The 21250-nt window shown below is 43.0% G+C and overlaps 2 protein-coding genes across 2 annotated transcripts in view; one reads left to right on the top strand and one right to left on the bottom strand.

Annotated features, from left to right (window-relative positions):
* Positions 1-10067, top strand: part of LOC138947024 (contactin-3-like) — a 50469-nt gene extending 40402 nt beyond the window's left edge. The window contains exons 22-28 of the mRNA XM_070318456.1: positions 1387-1482; positions 1919-2066; positions 2846-2967; positions 4165-4354; positions 4820-4935; positions 5947-6124; positions 7704-10067. Coding sequence (XP_070174557.1) covers positions 1387-1482; positions 1919-2066; positions 2846-2967; positions 4165-4354; positions 4820-4935; positions 5947-6124; positions 7704-7843 — 990 coding nt within the window. The 3' untranslated portion in view covers positions 7844-10067. The remainder of the gene's footprint in view (positions 1-1386; positions 1483-1918; positions 2067-2845; positions 2968-4164; positions 4355-4819; positions 4936-5946; positions 6125-7703) is intronic.
* A 3791-nt stretch (positions 10068-13858) lies between these two features.
* Positions 13859-21250, bottom strand: part of LOC138946818 (uncharacterized) — a 59963-nt gene continuing 52571 nt past the window's right edge. Inside the window, exons 19-21 of the mRNA XM_070318220.1 lie at positions 21060-21172; positions 16439-16595; positions 13859-14124 (exon numbers count right to left, since the gene is read on the bottom strand). Of these exons, the coding sequence (XP_070174321.1) occupies positions 13859-14124; positions 16439-16595; positions 21060-21172 (536 nt within the window). The remainder of the gene's footprint in view (positions 14125-16438; positions 16596-21059; positions 21173-21250) is intronic.

The raw sequence follows: 21250 nt of genomic DNA, 5'->3' as shown, positions 1-21250 counted from the left end.
GCTGTATAATACTAAATTCACACCAATGAACTAGCAATTTCCCTCTATGCCATACATTGTGTGTACATAATAATGTATAATGTGTCTTACAGGGTGACCCCCCAAAAAGAGTAGCCTACCCAAACAAAACGTCATAAATTGAACAAAAAGAAAGCAATCTTCTTAATATTGATTTACACACACAAGTAGCCTCTGTATGATTTGCACAGACAATTTTAGCGTTCTACTCTAGCTTGTCTTTCAGGAAAGTTATGCTCATTCTACAGAACATGCTCCAAATGGCCTCCGCGCCGATTCAGGCAAACTTGAACTCGCCGCGCAAAGTTATCAATCATCCGCACACACTCCTGTTGCGAGATTCCGCGAATGGTTGTTGTGATGGCTCACTTGAGTTCTGCGATTGTCTGTGGGTTGTTCCTGTAGACCCCCAAAAATAGAAATCTGGGGGATTTAAATCCGGGGGAGGCCATTTGGAGCATGTTCTGTAGAATGAGCATAACTTTCCTGAAAGACAAGCTAGAACGCTAAATTTTTTTGTTGAAATCATGCAGAGGCTTCTTGTGTGTGTAAATAAATTTTATGAAGATTGCTTTATTTTTGTTCAATTTATGACGTTTTGTTTGGGTACTCTTTTTTTTGGGTCACCCTGTACTTCAATTATACCGCCCTGATATGGCCCTTCGTGGTCGGCTGGGCGTTAAGCAAACAAACAAACAAAAAACTTCAATTATCTGTTAAACGGTACTGAGTGGGTTTTTTTTATTATTATTTTTTGTTAAAGTTAGTCCCTCTTTAGGGCGAGGGCTGGATGTAAAAAGGCAGATCACTGCTTAATCTATTTAATACCCTCGTTAAATAAAGGCTTGTCATTGTCATTGGCACATATACTGTAGTAGTACTAGGACTGAGGGCATACCAACCCAACAACCCCTCCCACCTTGTGTCAAGTGCCTTTGATTTATTAGAAGTTCTGGAAACAGTTGCTTGATTAGTTAGTTGGAATGTTTAGTTGGATTGATAGTTAGTTAGTTAATTGGCTAGTTAGATAATTACATAAACAATAAAATGACTGTTGGTGTTTGAACAAAGTTAAAAAATAAAAAAAAATAAATATGTAGTCAGAAATACAAGGATAGCACATACAATACTAATTCAAATCGTATGTGCTGTCTTTGTATTGGCGAGTACAGAATTCGTGTTTTAAAAAAACTTTGTAGCTAGTTAGTTAGTTAGTTAGTAAAAATAGTTAAAGAGGACTTTTGACTACTTTTAATTATTGTCAACGTCATGAAACTCTCGTCCTTCTTCTATGTTTCCCTGGTGACATCTTTTTCTCACGAAGAAGTGACTTATGCAGACATCGTCGTATGTTGGTGTGTGTTGCAGCTTCTGAACCGAGCGGAATGGGGAAGCTCGTCTATTACTTACCGGGTCTTCTGGCGGCAAAAGGTTGACGGCATCAGACAGGCACTGTGGGAATACGTGAGTGTTTTCTATTGGCTAGTGTAAATAAATAGTTAAGTGTGCGAAATTTGCTTTGTATGGACTAAACGAGAGAGAGAGAGAGAGAGAGAGAGAGAGAGAGAGAGAGAGAGAGAGAGAGAGAGAGAGAGAGAGAGAGAGAGAGAGAGAGAGGAAAGAGAAGGAGAGAAAGAGAGAGAGGGGGAGGGGGGAGAGAGAGAGAGAGAGAGGAGAGAGAGAGAGAGAGAGAGAGAAAGAGAGAGAGAGAGAGAGAGAGAGAGAGAGAGAGAGAGAGAGAGAGAGAGAGAGAGAGAGAGAATGTGTGTGTGGGGTGTTCTCGCTGGCGTTTTTTCACGTGCGTGCATGAACAGCAGACGAACGAGCTCAGTTGTGCTGTGTTTCTTAGACATCAGAATGGCTAAGGCCATTTTAAACTATACGTCTGTGCTGTGTGCAGGTATCAAAGGCCAGTGACGAGTCGAAGCACGTGGCACTCGTGGGAGAGGACAACTTCTATGTGATGTACGAGGTCAAAGTTCAGGCACTCAACGTGGAGGGGCAGGGACCCAACTCTTCTGTCGTTGAGGTCTTCTCGGCAATGGGAAGTAAGTCGGCAGTGGTGTTTGTTTGTTTGTTTGCTCGTTTGATTCATTGTCTCTGTCAACTTCAAACCCTTGAGGACAGAGACTTGGCCCAGACCGACGACCCTCCAAGACAAGCTGCACGGTCCTCCAGCCCTTGAGGACAGAGACTCGGCCCAGACCGACGACCCGACCAGAGAAGCTGCCTCCAGCCCTTGAGGACAGACACTCGGCCCAGACCGACGACCCGACCAGAGAAGCTGCCTCCAGCCCTTGATGACAGAGACTCGGCCCAGACCGACGACCCTCCAAGACAAGCTGCACGGTCCTCCAGCCCTTGAGGACAGAGACTTGGCCCAGGCCGACGACCCCCCAAGACAAGCTGCACGGTCCTCCAGCCCTTGAGGACAGAGACTTGGCCCAGACCGACGACCCTCCAAGACAAGCTGCACGGTCCTCCAGCCCTTGAGGACAGAGACTTGGCCCAGACCGACGACCCTCCAAGACAAGCTGCACGGTCCCGTGGAAGCTCTGCAAAAGACCACCAGCTTCATGTCCAGAGCTGGACTCCAAGTGTAAAGGCGATCGACAAGAAGAAAAAGATTGCCTCAGTATCTGTTTTTTTGCTTGCATGTTGTTGTTGTTGTTGTTGTTGTCGTTGTTGTTGTTGTTGTTCTAATATATAAAACATTCCAATGCCAATAATCTTGCCCTCTAACGTTTTTCAATTTTCCCACTTAGTTTTGCCCTTTGACGGTTTATCGAATTGCTTCTAACATTTCTGACATTGTGTGTCATTTCAGTGCCATTGGGCACACCAACCAATGTCCAGTCTAGCACGGTCAACAGCACCGCCCTGGAGGTCAGCTGGGAACCCGTGTCCAACACCAGGGAAATCGTTAGGGGGCGTATCCAAGGGTACCAGGTGAGAACACTTCCCTTTTTTTCGAACAGAGTGACCCCCCAAAAATGCAACCCATAAAATTGCTAATATCTTCTGTATCTGTTCAATGAACTTCTTCATACTTGATGTACATTAACATCAGCATATGCATGATCATCTCACTAAGTTTCCAAACTATCGGTCAAGTGGTCTGATTTTTGTGGTCTGAGTTTTGTGGTCTGAAGTTATTAGCATTTGTATGGGTTGCTTGTTCTTTGGTCACCCTGTATTTGTCCAAAGCTGGGTACCCGTGTCCGACACCAAGGAAGTCGTTAGAGGGGGAATCCAGGGTCACCAGCTGGGAACTAGCTCTTTTCTTTGGTCACCCTGTATTTGTCCAAAGCTGGGTACCCGTGTCCTACACCAGGGAAGTCGTTAGGGGGCGAATTCAGGGTCACCAGCTGGGAACTAGCCCTTTTCTTTTTTTCGTATTTTTCCAAAGCTAGGTACCCGTGTCCGACACCAGGGAAGTCGTTAGAGGGGGAATCCAGGGGTATCAGGTGAAAACTAGCCCTTTTCTTTTTTTCGTATTTTTCCAAAGCTAGGTACCCGTGTCCGACACCAGGGAAGTTGTTATAGGGGGGGGGGGGGGGGTGAGGTACCAGGTGATAATTAACCCGTATTTTTTTCAAAGCTGGGTACGGGTGAAATAATAATAAAATAATAATGAGGATATTTATATGGCGCAAATCATAACACAGTTCTAAGCGCCTCACAAAAACATACATAAATAAAGTATTCTGTACACGATTCCAAATCAAATAATAATAATACACATCAAAATATACTTATACATCCATGTTGTGCGAGTGATATTTACTTTTAATATTTCAACCGATTCATTTCACCTATCGAAATTTTGAATGCCGTTTGGAAATATTTCCCTGGCGTGCAGAGAAAGAGTCGAACAACGAAAATGAAGACACACTAGCAGAAGAAGCAGAGTCTTAAAGATAGAGAGAGAGAGAGAGAGAGAGAGAGAGAGAGAGAGAGAGAGAGAGAGAGAGAGAGAGAGAGAGAGAGAGAGAGAGAGAGAGAGAGAGAGAGAGAGAGAGAGAGAGAGAGACCTAAAGTACTTAAGCTTAGCTAAACTCCCTGTTGGCTATCTTTGCTTTCAGTTAAGCGAAATGTCAGTGCATCTTGCACATGGTTACACGTAAATGCATGTTGCTCGTGCAGATCAACTACTGGCCAGAAGGCATGCTGGCTAGCGACTACCACCGCTTCATCCGCCACTACGGCCAGACGGACAACGGACTGGTCATCGGGTTGGACGTGGACGTTAACACCTGGGTGGATGTCCAGGTGTACAACTCGGCCGGCCTGGGTCCTAGGAGTGAAGCCTACATCATGGAAACGTCTGGGGATGGTCAGTAATCAGATTAAGATTCTCTGAAGCCTCTCGTTAATTAGGTGACGTTGACTTCGCGAATATCTCGGTGCAAAAAGGGTTTGGCTCTGAATATTTGAAAAAAGGACAACGGGAAGGCAATTGCTTTCTCCAACTAGGAAGGTATTGGACGTCATTTTGTGTGTGTGTGTGTGTGTGTGTGTGTGTGTGTGTGTGTGTGTGTGTGTGTGTGTGTGTGTGTGTTTTGAAAAAAGTTTTTATTTTGTTATTACTACTTCAGAGCTGATTTTCTGTTTCGTTGCTGGTGTTATTGTTGTTTTGATTGGTTTAATAATCATGCATTTACAATATCGTCCGCCACATTTTTGTTTCTGATAGCACATTTAAAGTTTATCTTGTTTTGCACCGTTATTATTACATACACTCCATGACTTTGTATGTATGTAACTGAATTAACACTGTTTAATCCATGTTCTGTTTCAGCCCCTTTGCATTACCCACAGGAGGTACGGGTGTATTCTGCTGGCCCTTTCAGCGCCCGAGTGTGGTTTCGGGGTATCTCTATTGTCACGGATGAGGAGGGCATGACTGGCTATGTGGTATGCTTTTAACACCGTTTTCAAATTTTTTTAATTTTCATTACTTTCTTGTCCCATCGCTGGGAAATTCGGGTCGCTTCCTCCCAGTGGAAAGCTAGCAGCAACAGAGTCGCGCTACCCAGGTGTATGCGTGCGTAAGTGTAATCAGCCACTTGCACTTATTGCAGAATGACCGAGGTCTTTTACGTGCCACAGTGGCGACACGGGGGTGGAACATGGATACCGTCTCTGAGTCTGCACATAAAGTTGACCCGTGTCCGTCCGGATTCGAACCCGTAACCCTCGGATCACAAGTCTAGTACTCTACCATCTGAGCTACCGGGCCCCCTTGCAACTTCGGGTGGAATTATTCTGTTGGATTATCAACAAAAAAAGGTTACCACTACGTACAAATAGCACCCAGACTGTTCATTTTTGGAATGTGACCAAATGGAGGGATGGTCTAGCCCCATGTAAAGGCCTGACCAGATGGAGGGATGGTCTAGCCCCATGTAAAGGCCTGACCAAATGGAGGGATGGTCTAGCCCCATGTAAAGGCCTGACCAGATGGAGGGATGGTCTAGCCCCGTGTAAAGGCCTGACCAAATGGAGGGATGGTCTAGCCCCATGTAAAGGCCTGACCAGATCTACAGCAGCGAGGAGAACTGTTTTTACGAGGCGGAGTGGGCCTTTAACAGAACAAAACATGCCGACACACAGAAATTCGAGGACATTTCTCGAGAGTCCAAACGTCAAGGGTGACTCAAAGTCGAGCTAGTGTGACAAATGGTTGATAGCGAAACGTCGAGGCGACTAAACAAATCAAGAAATAGAAAGGCCGAGGGGTGCGAATTATGAATATCTTTTACCTCACATATGACCAAGTGCCAAAAGGTGCTCACCAATCAGAAGATGTTCTTTTGTTCAAATTAAATACAAAAAAATCCAAAATCAATAATTTGGTTTATATGACTTGACAGGTGTTGAAGTTATTTTTATTAAAAGTCAAATCCAACATGATTTTTGTTGCAGATCTATTACTGGAACGCCAACGAGAATGCGCGGTCAGCAGTGATGGTGGAGCTACCGCTGGCCACTACCGACTACGTGCTGACCGGCCTGGACGAGTCCATTCTCTATGCCCTCAGGGTGGCGGGGGTCAGCGGGGGAGGCTACGGCAGAAAGTCGCCCACCCAATACTTTACATTTGGTAAGTGTAGACCAGGGCCGAGGTGTACGAGAAAGGTACTAACCGATTGGTTGAAATTGAGATTGTTTTGTAATTTCAACGAATCAGATCCCACCCCCCGCGGGTTAGGGGGAAGAATTTACCCGATGCTCCCCAGCATGTCGTAAGAGGCGACTAACGGATTCTGTTTCTCCTTTTACCCTTGTTAAGTGTTTCTTGTATAGAATATAGTCAATTTTTGTAAAGATTTTAGTCAAGCAGTATGTAAGAAATGTTAAGTCCTTTGTACTGGAAACTTGCATTCTCCCAGTATTGTACTACGTTGCTAGCCCCTGGAGCAATTTTTTGATTAGTGCTTTTGTGAACAAGAAACAATTGACAAGTGGCTCTATCCCATCTCCCCCCTTTCCCCGTCACGATATAACCTTGAATGGTTGAAAACGACGTTAAACACCAAATAAAGAAAGAAAGAAAGAAAGAATCAGATCCCGCGGTTTGTTCTCTCCCGTTTGATTGGAACATATTTTCGGTACAGGCACCTCCACCCTGACTTTAACTTCAGTGTGTTTAGTGTAGGGGAAGGGTTTTGCAAGACATTGGACGAGTCCACTCTCTATGCCCTCAGGGTGGCGTGGGTCAACGGGGTATTGCTACGGTAGGAAGTCGCCTACCCATTAATTTACATTTGATATATGTAGTCGAAGCTTTCGTGTGTGATACGAGCATCCCTCTGCTCGGACTCATGCAAACATCTTCAGTCTGACAGGTTTTTGTGAGTGTACAGAATATATTTTTTCTGAAATAATTTTTTAAGTTACACTTCGAAATAAATTCTGCAAAAAAGACCATACTCTGCTTCAGAAGCAGCCAGGCTGTTGCTACTTTGTTGTGTTCATGTGGATGGGTGTTTGTATCCACGTTAACATCCTGGGAACATCTGAGGACGTGAACAGGGTCGCTTAACCTCAACAAAGGCACCAACAGGCTTCCATGTTGCTCCGTGTCGGATTATTTTCATTTTTATGTCTCAGTTTTAGCAGGGACATATTGTAAGACTCACATCTCCATCCTTTTGTAATAAAGTTCGTTCGTTCCTTCCCTCAGGATGGTTAGGTGGACTTTCAGAGGACAGAACAGATATTGGCTGAGTAGAGTGAAATACCTTTATTTTTAACTCATACGGTCAGAGGTCCACGCTGACTGTTGACAGCTAGGCGATCTACCAAAACCGGGAGAATGCAGAAATGCTAAAATTCTGAAAACATTTGTCAGTATTTTAAAAGTACTATAAAGTATATTTTATTGTACTTCACATAAAGTATGAACAGAGTTGAGACCACCCCAGAAAAAGAAAATGCACATTGAAAATTGCAGGTCAAAGACCATAGTTTTGTTTTCTACAACACAATACATTACAATGCAATATAATACAGTACAACATTACATAACATACCGTTTTGACTGATTGTGGGTACATACCTTTTTTTTTTTGGGGGGGGGGGGGGGGGTTGCTTTTCACGCAATAAATGAGCACAGTAAAAACGGGATCAACTAACAAAACACAATGAAAACTAAGATTACGTTAATCTTTCTATTTCAGCGGGATCTGTGTTCATCGACTACGCCTTTTCTCAGACCATAGACATCTTCAGGGCACCTGCAGCAATACCAACGACATCGCCATGGCTGCTTTCTCTGCTACTGCTAGTGTCTTCTCTCCTTACGAGATGGTTTTCATAGCATAATGGAGATGTTCATAATTCTGGTTATACTGCAATTCATAATTGCTTTCCCTGCTGGCGCTTTCTTACCGTTTTGTCAGTTTGAAAGCAAAAACATGTATTGCGTCATAATGCAGAATCAAAACACAAGAACGGTAAGTTGTTTTTTGACGTTAACTTTCCAACAACTTACCTTTCTGTGGTTTTTTTTTTAATTCTGAATTTTGGGACTTCTTCTTCTTCTTCTTCTGCGTTCGTGGGCTGAAACTGTTTTTGCACGAGTGGAATTTTACGTGTATGACCGTTTTTACCCCGCCATTTAGGCAGCCATACGCCGCTTTCGGAGGAAGAATGCTGGGTATTTTCGTGTTTCTATAACCCACCGAACTCTGACATGGATTACAGGATCTTTTACGTGCTCACTTGGTCTTGTGCTTGCGTGTACACACGAAGGGGGATAAGCCACTAGCAGGTCTGCACATAAGTTGACCTGGGAGATCGAAAAAATCTCCACACTTAACCCACCAGGCGGCCGCGGCCGGGATTCGAACCCTCGACCTTCCGATTAGGAGGCCGACGTCTTACCACCCCGCCACAACGCCCGTCTGAATTTTGGGACGTTGACAGTCGATTTGTTTTTGTATTTTTGTCATATGCAGCTTGAGGTGAAGTGATGCTAGCAATTCAGTGTAATGCATGGATCACAGTTATGGTAACTATAGGTGCTTTTTTTTCATGGGACATTTCCAAGTTGCAGCACAACTATCGTTTTAGTGACCTCAAAATAGGAAATTATGGGAAATGTTGAGGGAAAAGTTTTTCTGTGGGGGGGTAACGAAGCAACGGTGGATGCCAATGTGGGGTGAAGAGCAGAATGACGCCGAGAGATTTATATCCAATTCAGAGCCACAAAACGTCCTGCTATTTCTTTTTTGAGTGCATTATTTTTCTGTCATGTATATCCAATTTCCAGACATGAGATTTGTACATAAATTCACGATTTTTTCTGTCATGTATATCCAATTTCAAGACATGAGATTTGTACATAAATTCACGATTTTTTGTCAAATTCATATCTTAAGGAATGTTGTGCTTTTGTGAGTCAAAATCAGCAATGAAAACAAGGTACACAGCATAGCTTCGTTCACTATTAGTAATTGCAGTCCAAAAGGAGAATTTAGAATGCAACGACTGTTATCAATCATTTGTGTATTGATCCCATAGCTACGACTCACCGCTCGGTACAGAGATTTCACTTTGTAAAATGTCATATTGCTCAGTATGCTCGTGCGAGTATGTTACAACAGCATTATGCATACGATAAAGAAACTGGTGTCTGATTTGAGTGTATAAAATTAATTACAGACCCCCCCCCCCCCCCCTCCCTCTCCTCATGCCCACAAAGCACCGCCCCGCCATCCTCATCCCATCACCACCTCCCGCATTTCACCAGCTGAAAATTGATTAGTGTTTTCAGCTAAAATATGCAAACAATTAACATTGTAATTGTTCTGACATTTTGTTATCATTATTGTATTTTTAGAATTAGTACGCTCATCTGTACAAGGGTACCAAATAGACAAAGAAATGATAACAGAAGAAGGAACATATTATGCCAAGCATTTAAAAAAAACCTGAAGTGGTGGACAACCTATGCATATCAATTCATGCGTTTCATTTGTTGACTTTAGAAGAGTGTTTTTTCTTCTTCTTCAAGCAAATAGTTTTGACAACTTCTGAAATATGAAGCTGACATGCTTGTTTGGACGTGTATCATTGTTTTTGATTATAGCCGTGTTTAGCGTTCATGTTTTGCCGTTCTTTAGGTGGGTTTTTTTTCGTGGAGAGTTTAAAAGTATTACAAATCACAGAATGCATTTACTTTGATATCAAAAAAGTTTATTTTATTATACATTCCACATTATCACAGAATAGGATCACTGTCGATGTTGAAATAAAAGACAAACATCTAAAATCTTTAAAAAAAAATGCAGAAGAATCAAAGATAAAGATTAAAAATGCTTACGACGATTCAAAAACTAGCCAAACTATTTCCAATGAGTCTAGATCAAAGAAATGACAAGTACATCGTTGAGTGAAGAACCCACAAGTAATTCATTCAGAGTAGTGACGCTTGATATTTTTTTTAGAAGCATTCGCATAGATACAAAGCTGCTTTGAATTCAACAGACTGGCAGTAAATCATGTCTATCACCATTCTTATTTAACAATCTTCCAATCTATACTGTTCAAAAAAAGAAACGCATAGCTTGTAATATTTGGTTAATTTAGTTATATGGCTACAAGGATATCCACCAAACTGCAGAAAATGTTTATCTGGTCGTCGACCTTTCGTCCATTGCCACAAGTGAGCTCTGCACGTGACGCATGCGTTATCAGTGGCTACAATGTCAAAATTGCTCATTTGGCATGACCACTCGTCATGCTTCAGTGTAATCTCGTGAAACTCGGGGAATATTGAGCTCTCACCATGTCTTCCAAAACCCATAAAAGCGGATTGTTCGCCACAAAGAAATCAGACGACAATTCAGCGACGAAAGATGGCCCGATTGAGCAGAGAAGACCGCCAAATTGCATTGGGTCGTTTACAAGCAGGCCAAAGTCAAAGTGCAATCGCCAGGCACTTCCACGTGTCTCAGAGCACCATCAGTAGACTGTGGGTCAGGTTTCAAGCCACAAGCTCCGTTGCTGACTTGCCACGAGCGGGAAGACCAAGGGCGACAACTGCTGCTCACGACCGCTTCACACGGCTCCGCCACCTCCGGAATCGTTTCCTGTCGGCCTCATCTTCTGTCCAGGCTCTCCCCGGGCCACACCGATTATCGGACCAGACCGTGCGGAACCGCCTGCATGAAGCTGGTTTGAGAGCTCGCAGACCTCACAGAGGAGCTGTCCTCACCCGCCGCCATCGCCAGAACCGAGTGCAGTGGGGCAACCAGCACCTTCGCTGGACCGTCCGGAATCACTGGAGACACGTGTGGTTCAGCGACGAGTCCTACTTCCTGCTCCAGCGACATGATGGTCGGAGGAGGGTCTACCGGAGAGTAAACGAACGTTACGCGCCCAACTGTGTGGATGAGGCACCCGTTCATGGTGGTGGAGGCGTCATGGTGTGGGGGGCGATCAATACCGCTGGAAGGAGCACCCTGGTGCACGTCCAAGGGCGCATAACTGCCCAGCGATACGTGGAGGAAATTCTGCGCCCACACGCCCTTCCTCTTCTGGCTGACCAGGATGCCATATTCCAGCAGGACAACGCTCGCCCGCACACAGCACGACTCACCACCCAGTTCCTCACCGACCACCATGTCCAGGTGCTTCCCTGGCCATCCATGTCGCCAGACATGAACCCGATAGAACACCTCTGGGATGAATTGGACAGACGTGTGCGCAGGCGAGAAGAAGCGCCGGCAAATCACCGCGATCTATTGCAGGCACTTCAGGAGGAGTGGGACACCATCCCACAGCAAGATATCCAGCATCTGATCCAGTCCATGCCCAGAAGGTGCCGGGCAGTTGTTGCTGCTCAAGGCAGTCACACCCCCTACTGACTTGACAGCCTCGGCACCCAATCGTATTGATTGACTGATTGATTTGAAGATGCAAATGAACTGTGTGTGCATTCAACTGTGTCCATACCAAATTTCAAACAAATAATCTAAATATTGGATTTTCTGTTAATTTTTTCGAAAAATAAAATAAATTTGGCAAGTAGCAACTATGCGTTTCTTTTTTTGAACAGTATAAAAACAACAACAACGTCAGATGACTATGGAAGAAAACAATAAAAACAAAATAATCTGTAAATACACATTGATCAGATTTTCTTCTCATTTTACTTAATATCTGTATTCTCATGTTACAGATGTATAGCGTTTTTCAACGAATTCCAGTGTGTGTGCGAGAGGGATACCCATACCTTTATATTCACCGAATTGTACATGAGTGTGAATGTGTGTGTAAGTGTTCATTCTACAGTTCTGCATACAATTAATGTGGTACGTTTCTTTGTTCTAAAACTTGTGTGTACGTTTATGCAAGATGTTATAATATATGCATGTACGACAGAGATGCGTTCTGGCATTCATTTGCAAGTTGCTGAATGCGTGTTTACTGCGCGTGTGTGTTTGTATGCGTGCGTGCGCGCGCGTGTGTGTGTGTGTGTGTGTGTGTGTGTGTGTGTGTGTTGATGTCATTGTTTTGTTGATGATGTTCATGCTGTCTTTGTTTTGTGATAAAACTTCCGTTGTTGAGTTGTGGTTGTTAATGATTCTGCGCGTTAAAGCTGTTAATTTGATTTTTTTCATGTCAACACTAAACTGGAATCTACACACATCTCTAATGCTGGGCGCGACATAAATGTTTCTTTCTTTCGGGTAACAGCGGGCCGTATAGCACCGAATAGGCTTTTGCGTCGTTCCACTTATAACGAGGAGACAGTTCTCAGTGAACAACCCAAGCAGATAGGCAAGCGGTATGCCGTAGACTGACCTTAGATTGTCACTCAGTATTGGCGTTAACCGGTAATTACTGGTATTTTACCGGTTGAAATGACAAAATACCGGACATTAATTGGCTGCCGGTATAACCTACTGATTGATTTTAAGAACTACTGTTTTTTTCTCTGGTAAAACAACAAAACCAGTACTCTGAGTTGGACTCTTACTGGTTCCAATGACCAGCCTACCTTTTTTTATGGATAGTTTCCATCATAAAAGTTTGTGTACCAGTTTGAACAAATATTAGCGCCATCACTGGTCACTCCTTTCGTGACTATAGGAGCTACTTCAGTGTTTGGTTGCTGACAGCTTTGACATTGTCACTCTTATAATTGCTGGCACGTACTTCACGCATGGTCGCTCTAATGATTCCTGACAGCAATTTCAAAAACGATTGCAGGCAATTACTATAGTCTTTGTTGTTGTCGCCATTACTGGCAGCTATTTCATGTATTGTCGCAACTGTGTTTGCTGGCAACTACAATGTACTTCTTCTTCTTCTTCGTTCATGGGCGGAAACTCGATCAGCAATCTCGAATACGGTTGCTGGCATGCAGCTACTACACTCATTGTCACTATCGCGATTGCATGGCTACTACATTATTCATATTACATTGAACATGACGCTGTTCACTCTTTTCATCGCTGGTACTTTCTGTCTGAGGCCGTTTCCACCCAAAGCCGTGGTGCCAGAGACCATTGAAAGAAGGGCTCCGAGATGAGAATGATCATGGCGATAGCCTAATTGCTGGTACCTGCACTTTCATGCATTTCCATGCTCTCCATTTCTTTATTGCACCAAAGGCTGTCAACAGTCACTTCAACGTTTTTCACTCTTATAACGGCTCGCATTCTTCTCATTACTGGCTGTACGTCATTGCTGGTAACCATACGTTTCTGCTTGCTGGCAGGTACGTCATTGGTCGCCACTCTGTTCAGTGCCCGCACCCTGTTTATCACTGGCACTCTTTTTTACGTGTATCCCTCTCAGTCTCTTTCTTCGGCTTTTTCCAGCCGAAGTCGTAGTGCCAGATATACTTAAAGGGGTCCGAGATGAAGATCATCATGGCCATTGCTGGTAACCATACTGTTCTGCGGGCAGGTACCTCACTGGTCTCCACTCTGTTCAGTGCCCGGTTTATCACTGGAAGTTTCTTTATCTTCTCTGAAATGAGAATGATCATGGTTATTGCTGGTAACCATACTTTTCTGTTTGTCACTGGTTTTCACTCTGTTCAGTGCCCGCATTCTGTTTATCACTGGTTTTCACTCTGTTCAGTGCCCGCATTCTGTTTATCACTGGTTTTCACTCTGTTCAGTGCCCGCATTCTGTTTATCACTGGGAGTTTCTTTATCTTAATCGCTGGCACTCTTTTTACGTTTATCAATCTCGGTCTCTTTCTGCGGTTGTTTCCAGCCGAAGTCGTAGTGCCAGATATACTTGAAGGGCTCCGAGATGAAGATCATCATGGCCATTGCTGGTAACCATACTGTTCTGCTTGCTGGCAGGTACTTCACTGGTCTCCACTCTGTTCAGTGCCCTGTTTATCACTGGAAGTTTCTTTATCTTTATCACTGGCAGACTGTTTACGTTTATCAATCTCAGACTGTTTCTGCGGCTGTTTCCATCCAAAGTCGTAGTGCCAGATACACTTGAAGGGCTCCGAGATGAAGATGATCATGGCCATAGCAAGACCGTGCAGCGCGAACCACTCCCCGATGGAGAAGGGTGTGAAGCTTGCCCCCAGGACGGTCACGAAGAGCAGGTTGAACAGTGTGCCTGCAACAATACCCACACACACACTATGGTCAAGATTGCATGTTAGAAAATCAAAAAAACAGATAGACTAGCTACCAACCTTCCAAAATTCAGAATCAAAAATCATACCTACCATTCTTGTTTTTTTATTCTAAAGATTGTGATTTTTTTTTTTTTTTTTTTTTTTTTTTGGGGGGGGGGGGGGGGGGTTGTTGTGATAGCGATGTGTGTTGACTTCCAAAGCGTGTCTGTGTGTGTTTGCTATAAGAAACGGCTTGTTTTTAGTCCATGTAATCTAAATTCATGGGCTAGGGGAAGGAGGGTGTAATTAACGAAAACATTACGTGAGAAAACTGTACAGAAGGCTCATGTTCTTTTGCAAGAATGAGAAGGCCACTTCACACAGACAATTACAGTCTGTCTCTCTCTCTCTCTCTCTCTCTCTCTCTCTCTCTCTCTCTCTCTCTCTCTCTCTCTCTCTCTCTCTCTCGCTCTCTCTCTCTTTCTCTCGCTTCTCTTACTCACTGCGAAGATACCCACGGAAATAATAACCAATAGCAAAAAGGTCATTTAAACACGCCACCACCTACCCCAGACCATTTCTGCCCCCTACCCCCTCTTCCCGCCCCTCTCCCACCACCTACACCCTCCTTCTCCAGTTCTGTGATGCATACCAACGCACATGATGGCAAATAGTGAAAGACATACAGAAGGACCCAGGAGGGTAGTCTCTTGTCCATCTGTTTCATAACCATCCATTCCAACTCAGCTGTTGCTGATACAACAAGAACAACAACAGCACAACCACAGCCATAACAACAACAACGACACCACCACCACCTCAACAACAACAACAAAAACAATGACATCCAGTGGGGCGGGGAGGTAGCTCAGTCGGTAGCAGCGCTGGCTTCAAAACCAGTTGTCGCTATATCGGGGTGGGGTCGACCCCCCACGTTCGATGAAGGATTTCTTTCCCAGAGTCAACCTTGTGCAGACTCTCCTCGGTGTCCAAACACCCCCGTGTGCACGCATGCGCACGATACAGATCCAGCTAAAGTTGCAAGGTTTGGAAACATGACTACACGTAAGAAAGGAAACAAAAACCCATCCATTGGGTAGCCCCGTGCTGTATGGCAGCTCGTTTTCCAAAGTGAGAAAGGAAACAAAAACCCATCCATTGGGTAGCGCCGTGCTGTATGGCAGCTCGTTTTCCAAAGTGAGAAAGGAAACAAAACCCCATCCATTGGGTAGCGCCGTGCTGTATGGCAGCTCGTTTTCCAAAGTGAGAAAGGAAACAAAACCCCATCCATTGGGTAGCGCCGTGCTGTATGGCAGCTCGTTTTCCAAAGTGAGAAAGGAAACAAAACCCCATCCATTGGGAAGCGCCGTACTGTATGGCAGCTCGTTTTCCACAGTGAGAAAGGAAACAAAACCCCATCCATTGGGTAGCGCCGTACTGTATGGCAGCTCGTTTTCCACAGTGAGAAAGGAAACAAAAACCCATCCATTGGGTAGCGCCGTACTGTATGGCAGCTCGTTTTCCACAGTGAGAAAGCAGCCCAAATGTCCATGAAAGTAACCTCACAGGAACATACCAGGCCCGATGTGCACGAAAAAGTTACTGACCGGGTATGAGCCAGCGGCGGTATTGGATAGGTTGAAATTAAAGGCTGCCCTTTTCGTAGCGTTCATTAATTAATCCCTATTGTTTACATGTGCCAATAATGTTATAAAACTGTACCTAAGGGGATATAATAACGATTGGCTGTAGCTTTCGAACACAGAAAAAATTATTTCAGTATTGCAAAGTGGTTTTGATAGTGTCGAATGTAAACAGAACAGTCTCAAAGTGAAAGTGGATGTTTTCCGGAAATTGCGAAGTTAACAAGAATACAGAAAAGCGCGCTTTCCTGCTTAGCACAATACGCTACCGCGCTAATCTGGCGTGTCAATATCACTACGTTTTGCACGTGGAAGGTGAGCGATTTCCTTCACGCGGGGATTGACGAAGCTGCACTGTCTGTGTTGACGGTCTAAAAATAGCCCAAGTCCTGGAGAACTGTTGCAAAACATAGCAATAAAAAATTAATTATTTCTCGTAATTGGTAAGGACTTCAAACCTAAACCTTTGCAGGAAGCTTAATTTATACATCCCCGCAACGATGGGAAAAGCCCTGGAAGTAATTAAACTAATTAAATAGGACTATGTCAGCCTTTAAGATTTGTCGTGATTTCTACGAATCGGACCCCGCGGTTTGTTCTCTGCCGTTTGGGTGGCACCCACTTTCGCTTCGTGCACCTAGCCCTGGACGATACAGTGTGCGGTACATACCTAAACACATAATGGTCATAGCGAAGGACATATAGAAGGAGGGCATTCTCTTGTCCATCTGCTTGGTGACCACCCACTCCACTTCAGCGTACTGTCTGTCTGTGTACTCGTGTTCCTTGGACCTCACATCCGTCAGGGCGACAAGCGTGTTTTTCGTCTGAAGAATTAAAAAAACAAAAATGGTAGGTAATTGGAACGTTTATTATAGACAAAACAAAACGTTACATTTACACAGGTTTGTGAAGTAGACAGACAAACAGACAGACAGGCAGGCAGGCAGGCAGGCAGGCAGGCAGGCAGGCAGGCAGGCAGGCAGACATACAGGCAGGCATGCATGCAGGCAGGCAGACAGACAGGCAGGCAGGCCGACAGACAGGCAGGAAGGCAGCCAGGCAGGCAGGCAGGCAGCCAGCCAGACAGGCAGGCAGGCAGGCAGGCAGGCAGGCAGCCAGCCAGCCAGCCAGACACAGCCAGACAGACAGACAGACAGACAGACAGTTATGAAACAAATAATGACTTAACTTATCTCAAGATCGTTGGCAGTCTATCTGTTTTGGTTTGTTTTTGTCTGAAGTGTAATGACAATGACAATGACAATGATAACGACAATGACAATGATAATGATAATGACAATGATAACGACAATGACAATGATAATGATAACGACAATGACAATGATAATGACAATGATAACGACAATGACAATGACAATGATAACGACAAGGACAATGACAATGATAACGACAATGATAATGACAATGATAATGATAACGACAATGATAATGATAACGACAATGATAATGATAACGACAATGACAATGATAACGACAATGACAATGACAACGACAATGACAATGATAACGACAATGATAATGACAATGACAATGATAACGACAATGATAATGATAATGATAACGACAATGATAATGATAACGACAATGACAATGATAACGACAATGACAATGATAACGACAATGACAATGATAACGACAATGACAATGATAATGATAATGACAATGATAACGACAATGACAATGATAACGACAATGACAATGATAATGACAATGACAATGATAACGACAATGATAATGCCAATGACAATGATAACGACAATGATAATGACAACGACAATGATAACGACAATGACAATGATAACGACAATGACAATGATAATGATAACGACAATGACAATGATAACGACAATGACAATGATAATGATAATGATAACGACAATGACAATGACAATGACAATGATAACGACAATGACAATGATAACGACAATGACAATGATAACGACAATGACAACGACAATGATAATGACAATGATAACGACAATGACAATGATAACGACAATGACAATGATAACGACAACGACAATGACAATGATAACGACAATGACAATGACAATGATAACGACAATGATAATGACAATGACAACGACAATGACAATGATAATGATAACGACAATGACAATGATAATGATAACGACAATGACAATGACAATGATAACGACAATGACAATGATAACGACAATGACAATGACAATGATAACGACAATGACAATGATAACGACAATGACAATGATAACGACAATGACAATGATAACGACAATGACACTGATAACGACAATGATAATGACAATGACAATGATAATGACAATGATAACGACAATGACAATGATAACGACAATGACAATGACAATGATAATGACAATGATAACGACAATGACAATGACAATGATAACGACAATGACAATGATAACGACAATGACAATGATAATGACAATGATAACGACAATGACAATGACAATGATTCTTTTCTTTCTTTATTTGGTGTTTAACGTCGTTTTCAACCACGAAGGTTATATCGCGACGAGGGAAAGGGGGGAGATGGGATAGGGGAAAGGGGGGGGGGGGGGGGAGATGGGATAGAGCCACTTGTTAAGTGTTTCTTGTTCACAAAAGCACTAATCAAAAAATTGCTCCAGGGGCTTGCAACGTAGTACAATATATGACCTTACTGGGAGAATGCAAGTTTCCAGTACAAAGGACTAAACATTTCTTACATACTGCTTGACTAAAATCTTTACAAACATTGACTATATTCTATACAAGAACCACTCAACAAGGGTAAAAGGAGAAACAGAATCCGTTAGTCGCCTCATACGACATGCGGGGTGCAGAGAAATAAGGATGTGGAAAAGAAGACTTTTGGTAAGTGAAATAAAGGTGATGGATCCAGTCAGGTAGAAATAAGACAACAAGAAAAGAATTGGAAAACTGCAGGGAATAGTAGGGAGAGTTTTCTTGGAAGGAAATATAGGTGAAAGGACTGGTAAGGCAGAAATAAGACAAAAGAAGAGAAGAAACAGAACAGTTAGTCGCCTCTTACGACATGTTGGGTAGCATCGGGTAAATTCTTTCTAGTCCCAACCAATATGGGACTCCCCCTAACCCGCGGGGGGTATGACAATGATAACGACAATGACAATGATAATGACAATGATAACGACAATGACAATGACAATGATAACGACAATGACAATGACAATGACAATGATAACGACAATTCTTTATTTAACGAGGGTAATATCAGAATAGGTAGTGATTTGCTTTTTTACATCTGGCCCTCGCCCTAAAGACGGACTAATCTACAATGGCTAAACAATAAAAAGACACAGAAAACAATAATAAGTATTTACAGATAAACTTCAGGAAGACCCATATTATAAATGTACATAACATTCCTGTCTTATTTTTAAATCTTGATTTTAGATCGTTGGGATTAATTACACGTACTACAAACTTAACATCCCTGCTTTGTTTTTGGCTCACGTAAGTGTAGCCTATGCGATGCTAAACTTTGTCTGCCTGTGCGTGTGTATGTGTGTGTGTGTGTGTGTGTGTGTGTGTGTGTGTGTGTGTGTGTGTGTGTGTGTGTGTGTGTATGTATGTGTGTGATAGAAACTTTAACATTTGACTAAACACCGAAATACTAATTTTACCTGGTTATTATCCAAGCAACAGCTTCAAAATATTGAAGCAATGATCAACATTTCGTCGGCACGTATGTAGTTAAAGTGTGTATCCAAAGAAAACGGGTGGTGGGTTTTTTTTTTTTTTTTTTTTTTTTTTTTGGGGGGGGGGGGGGGGGGGTAAAAACAGCTGACTGGACGTTTGTGTCGTGTGTGGTATGTAGACCAGGTCAGGGGTCAAGGTTAGGTCAGATCGCGTGAAGGATTGTGGTATAGATACAGTTCTCACCCAGCTGCAGTTCGCCAATTCGGAGAAGACGACTCATGATTTCACATTGTTCGGTTTCGTAGCTCCAGAAAAATAAATAAAGAAGATACCAAAGGAGATTTCCTACGGGTTAATCTACACAGCGTGTTTCCAGTGTCTGCGCGAGGAAGCGCTGTCGAAAGCCCAGTGTCGATCTGGCCATCTGGCAGTCGTGTCCCCGTAAGTACTAACAAGTCGCGTAAGGCGAAAATACAATATTTAGTCAAGTAGCTGTCGAACTCACAGAATGAAACGCAATGCCATTTTACTCGTAGCATCGTCAGGCCACCGCTCATGGCAAAGGCAGTGAAATTGACAAGAAGAGCGGGGTAGTAGTTGCGCTAAGAAGGATAGCACGCTTTTCTGTACCTCTCTTTGTTTTAACTTTCTGAGCGTGTTTTTAATCCAAACATATCATATCTATATGTTTTTGGAATCAGGAACCGACAAGGAATAAGATGAAAGTGTTTTTAAATTGATTTGGACAATTTAATTTTGATAATAATTTTTATATATTTAATTTTCAGAGCTTGTTTTTAATCCGAATTATAACATATTTATATGTTTTTGGAATCAGCAAATGATGGAGAATAAGATAAACGTAAATTTGGATCGTTTTATAAATTTTTATTTTTTTTTACAATTTTCAGATTTTTAATGACCAAAGTCATTAATTAATTTTTAAGCCACCAAGCTGAAATGCAATACCGAACCCCGGGCTTCGTCGAAGATTACTTGACCAAAATTTCAACCAATTTGGTTCAAAAATGAGGGCGTGACAGTGCCGCCTCAACTTTCATGAAAAGCCGGATATGACGTCATCAAAGACATTTATCAAAAAAATGAAAAAAACGTATGGGGATATCAATCCCAGGAACTCTCATGTCAAATTTCATAAAGATCGGTCCAGTAGTTTGGTCTGAACCGCTCTACACGCACGCACGCACGCACGCACACACACACACACACACACATACACACACACATACACCACGACCCTCGTTTCGATTCCCCCTCGATGTTAAAATATTTAGTCAAAACTTGACTAAATATAAAAAGTAGGCTACAGACAGACAGATCTAGATCTAGTGTCTCGCACTCTTGCACCGTATCAGTTATGCTTACTGTTTCTTTCTTTCTTTATTTGGTGTTTAACGTCTTTTTCAACCGTTCAATGTTATATCGCGACGGTATGCTTACTGTGTGTGTGTATGTGTGACGGAGTGATTGAGTTTGTGTTACTGTTTGTCGATTTCTTACGTGAGCCGTGAAGGCTTCGCCTCTTGTTTCATCTTGATTTTAGATCATAAGGAGTCTAATTTGTTTGTGATTTGGTGTACCTTGAAGTGCTGTTCCTTGCGTGTCTTCTTGGCGTACTTGCTTACAGCACGGGCCTGCTCGAACTGGTTAACACGCGCAATGGTGTTGAGTATGTAGCGGATCTCCTTCAGTTCTGCACAAACAAGCTTCCAGATATCGTCCCTGCGACTTGCTTTATACACATACAATTCAATTCAATTCAATAAAACTG

This window comes from Littorina saxatilis, linkage group LG14 (genome assembly GCF_037325665.1).
Source record: "Littorina saxatilis isolate snail1 linkage group LG14, US_GU_Lsax_2.0, whole genome shotgun sequence".
NCBI classification, from domain to species: Eukaryota; Metazoa; Mollusca; class Gastropoda; order Littorinimorpha; family Littorinidae; genus Littorina; species Littorina saxatilis.
Note: the sequence above shows the minus strand (reverse complement) of the source record. Positions and strands in the feature narration are given on the sequence as shown.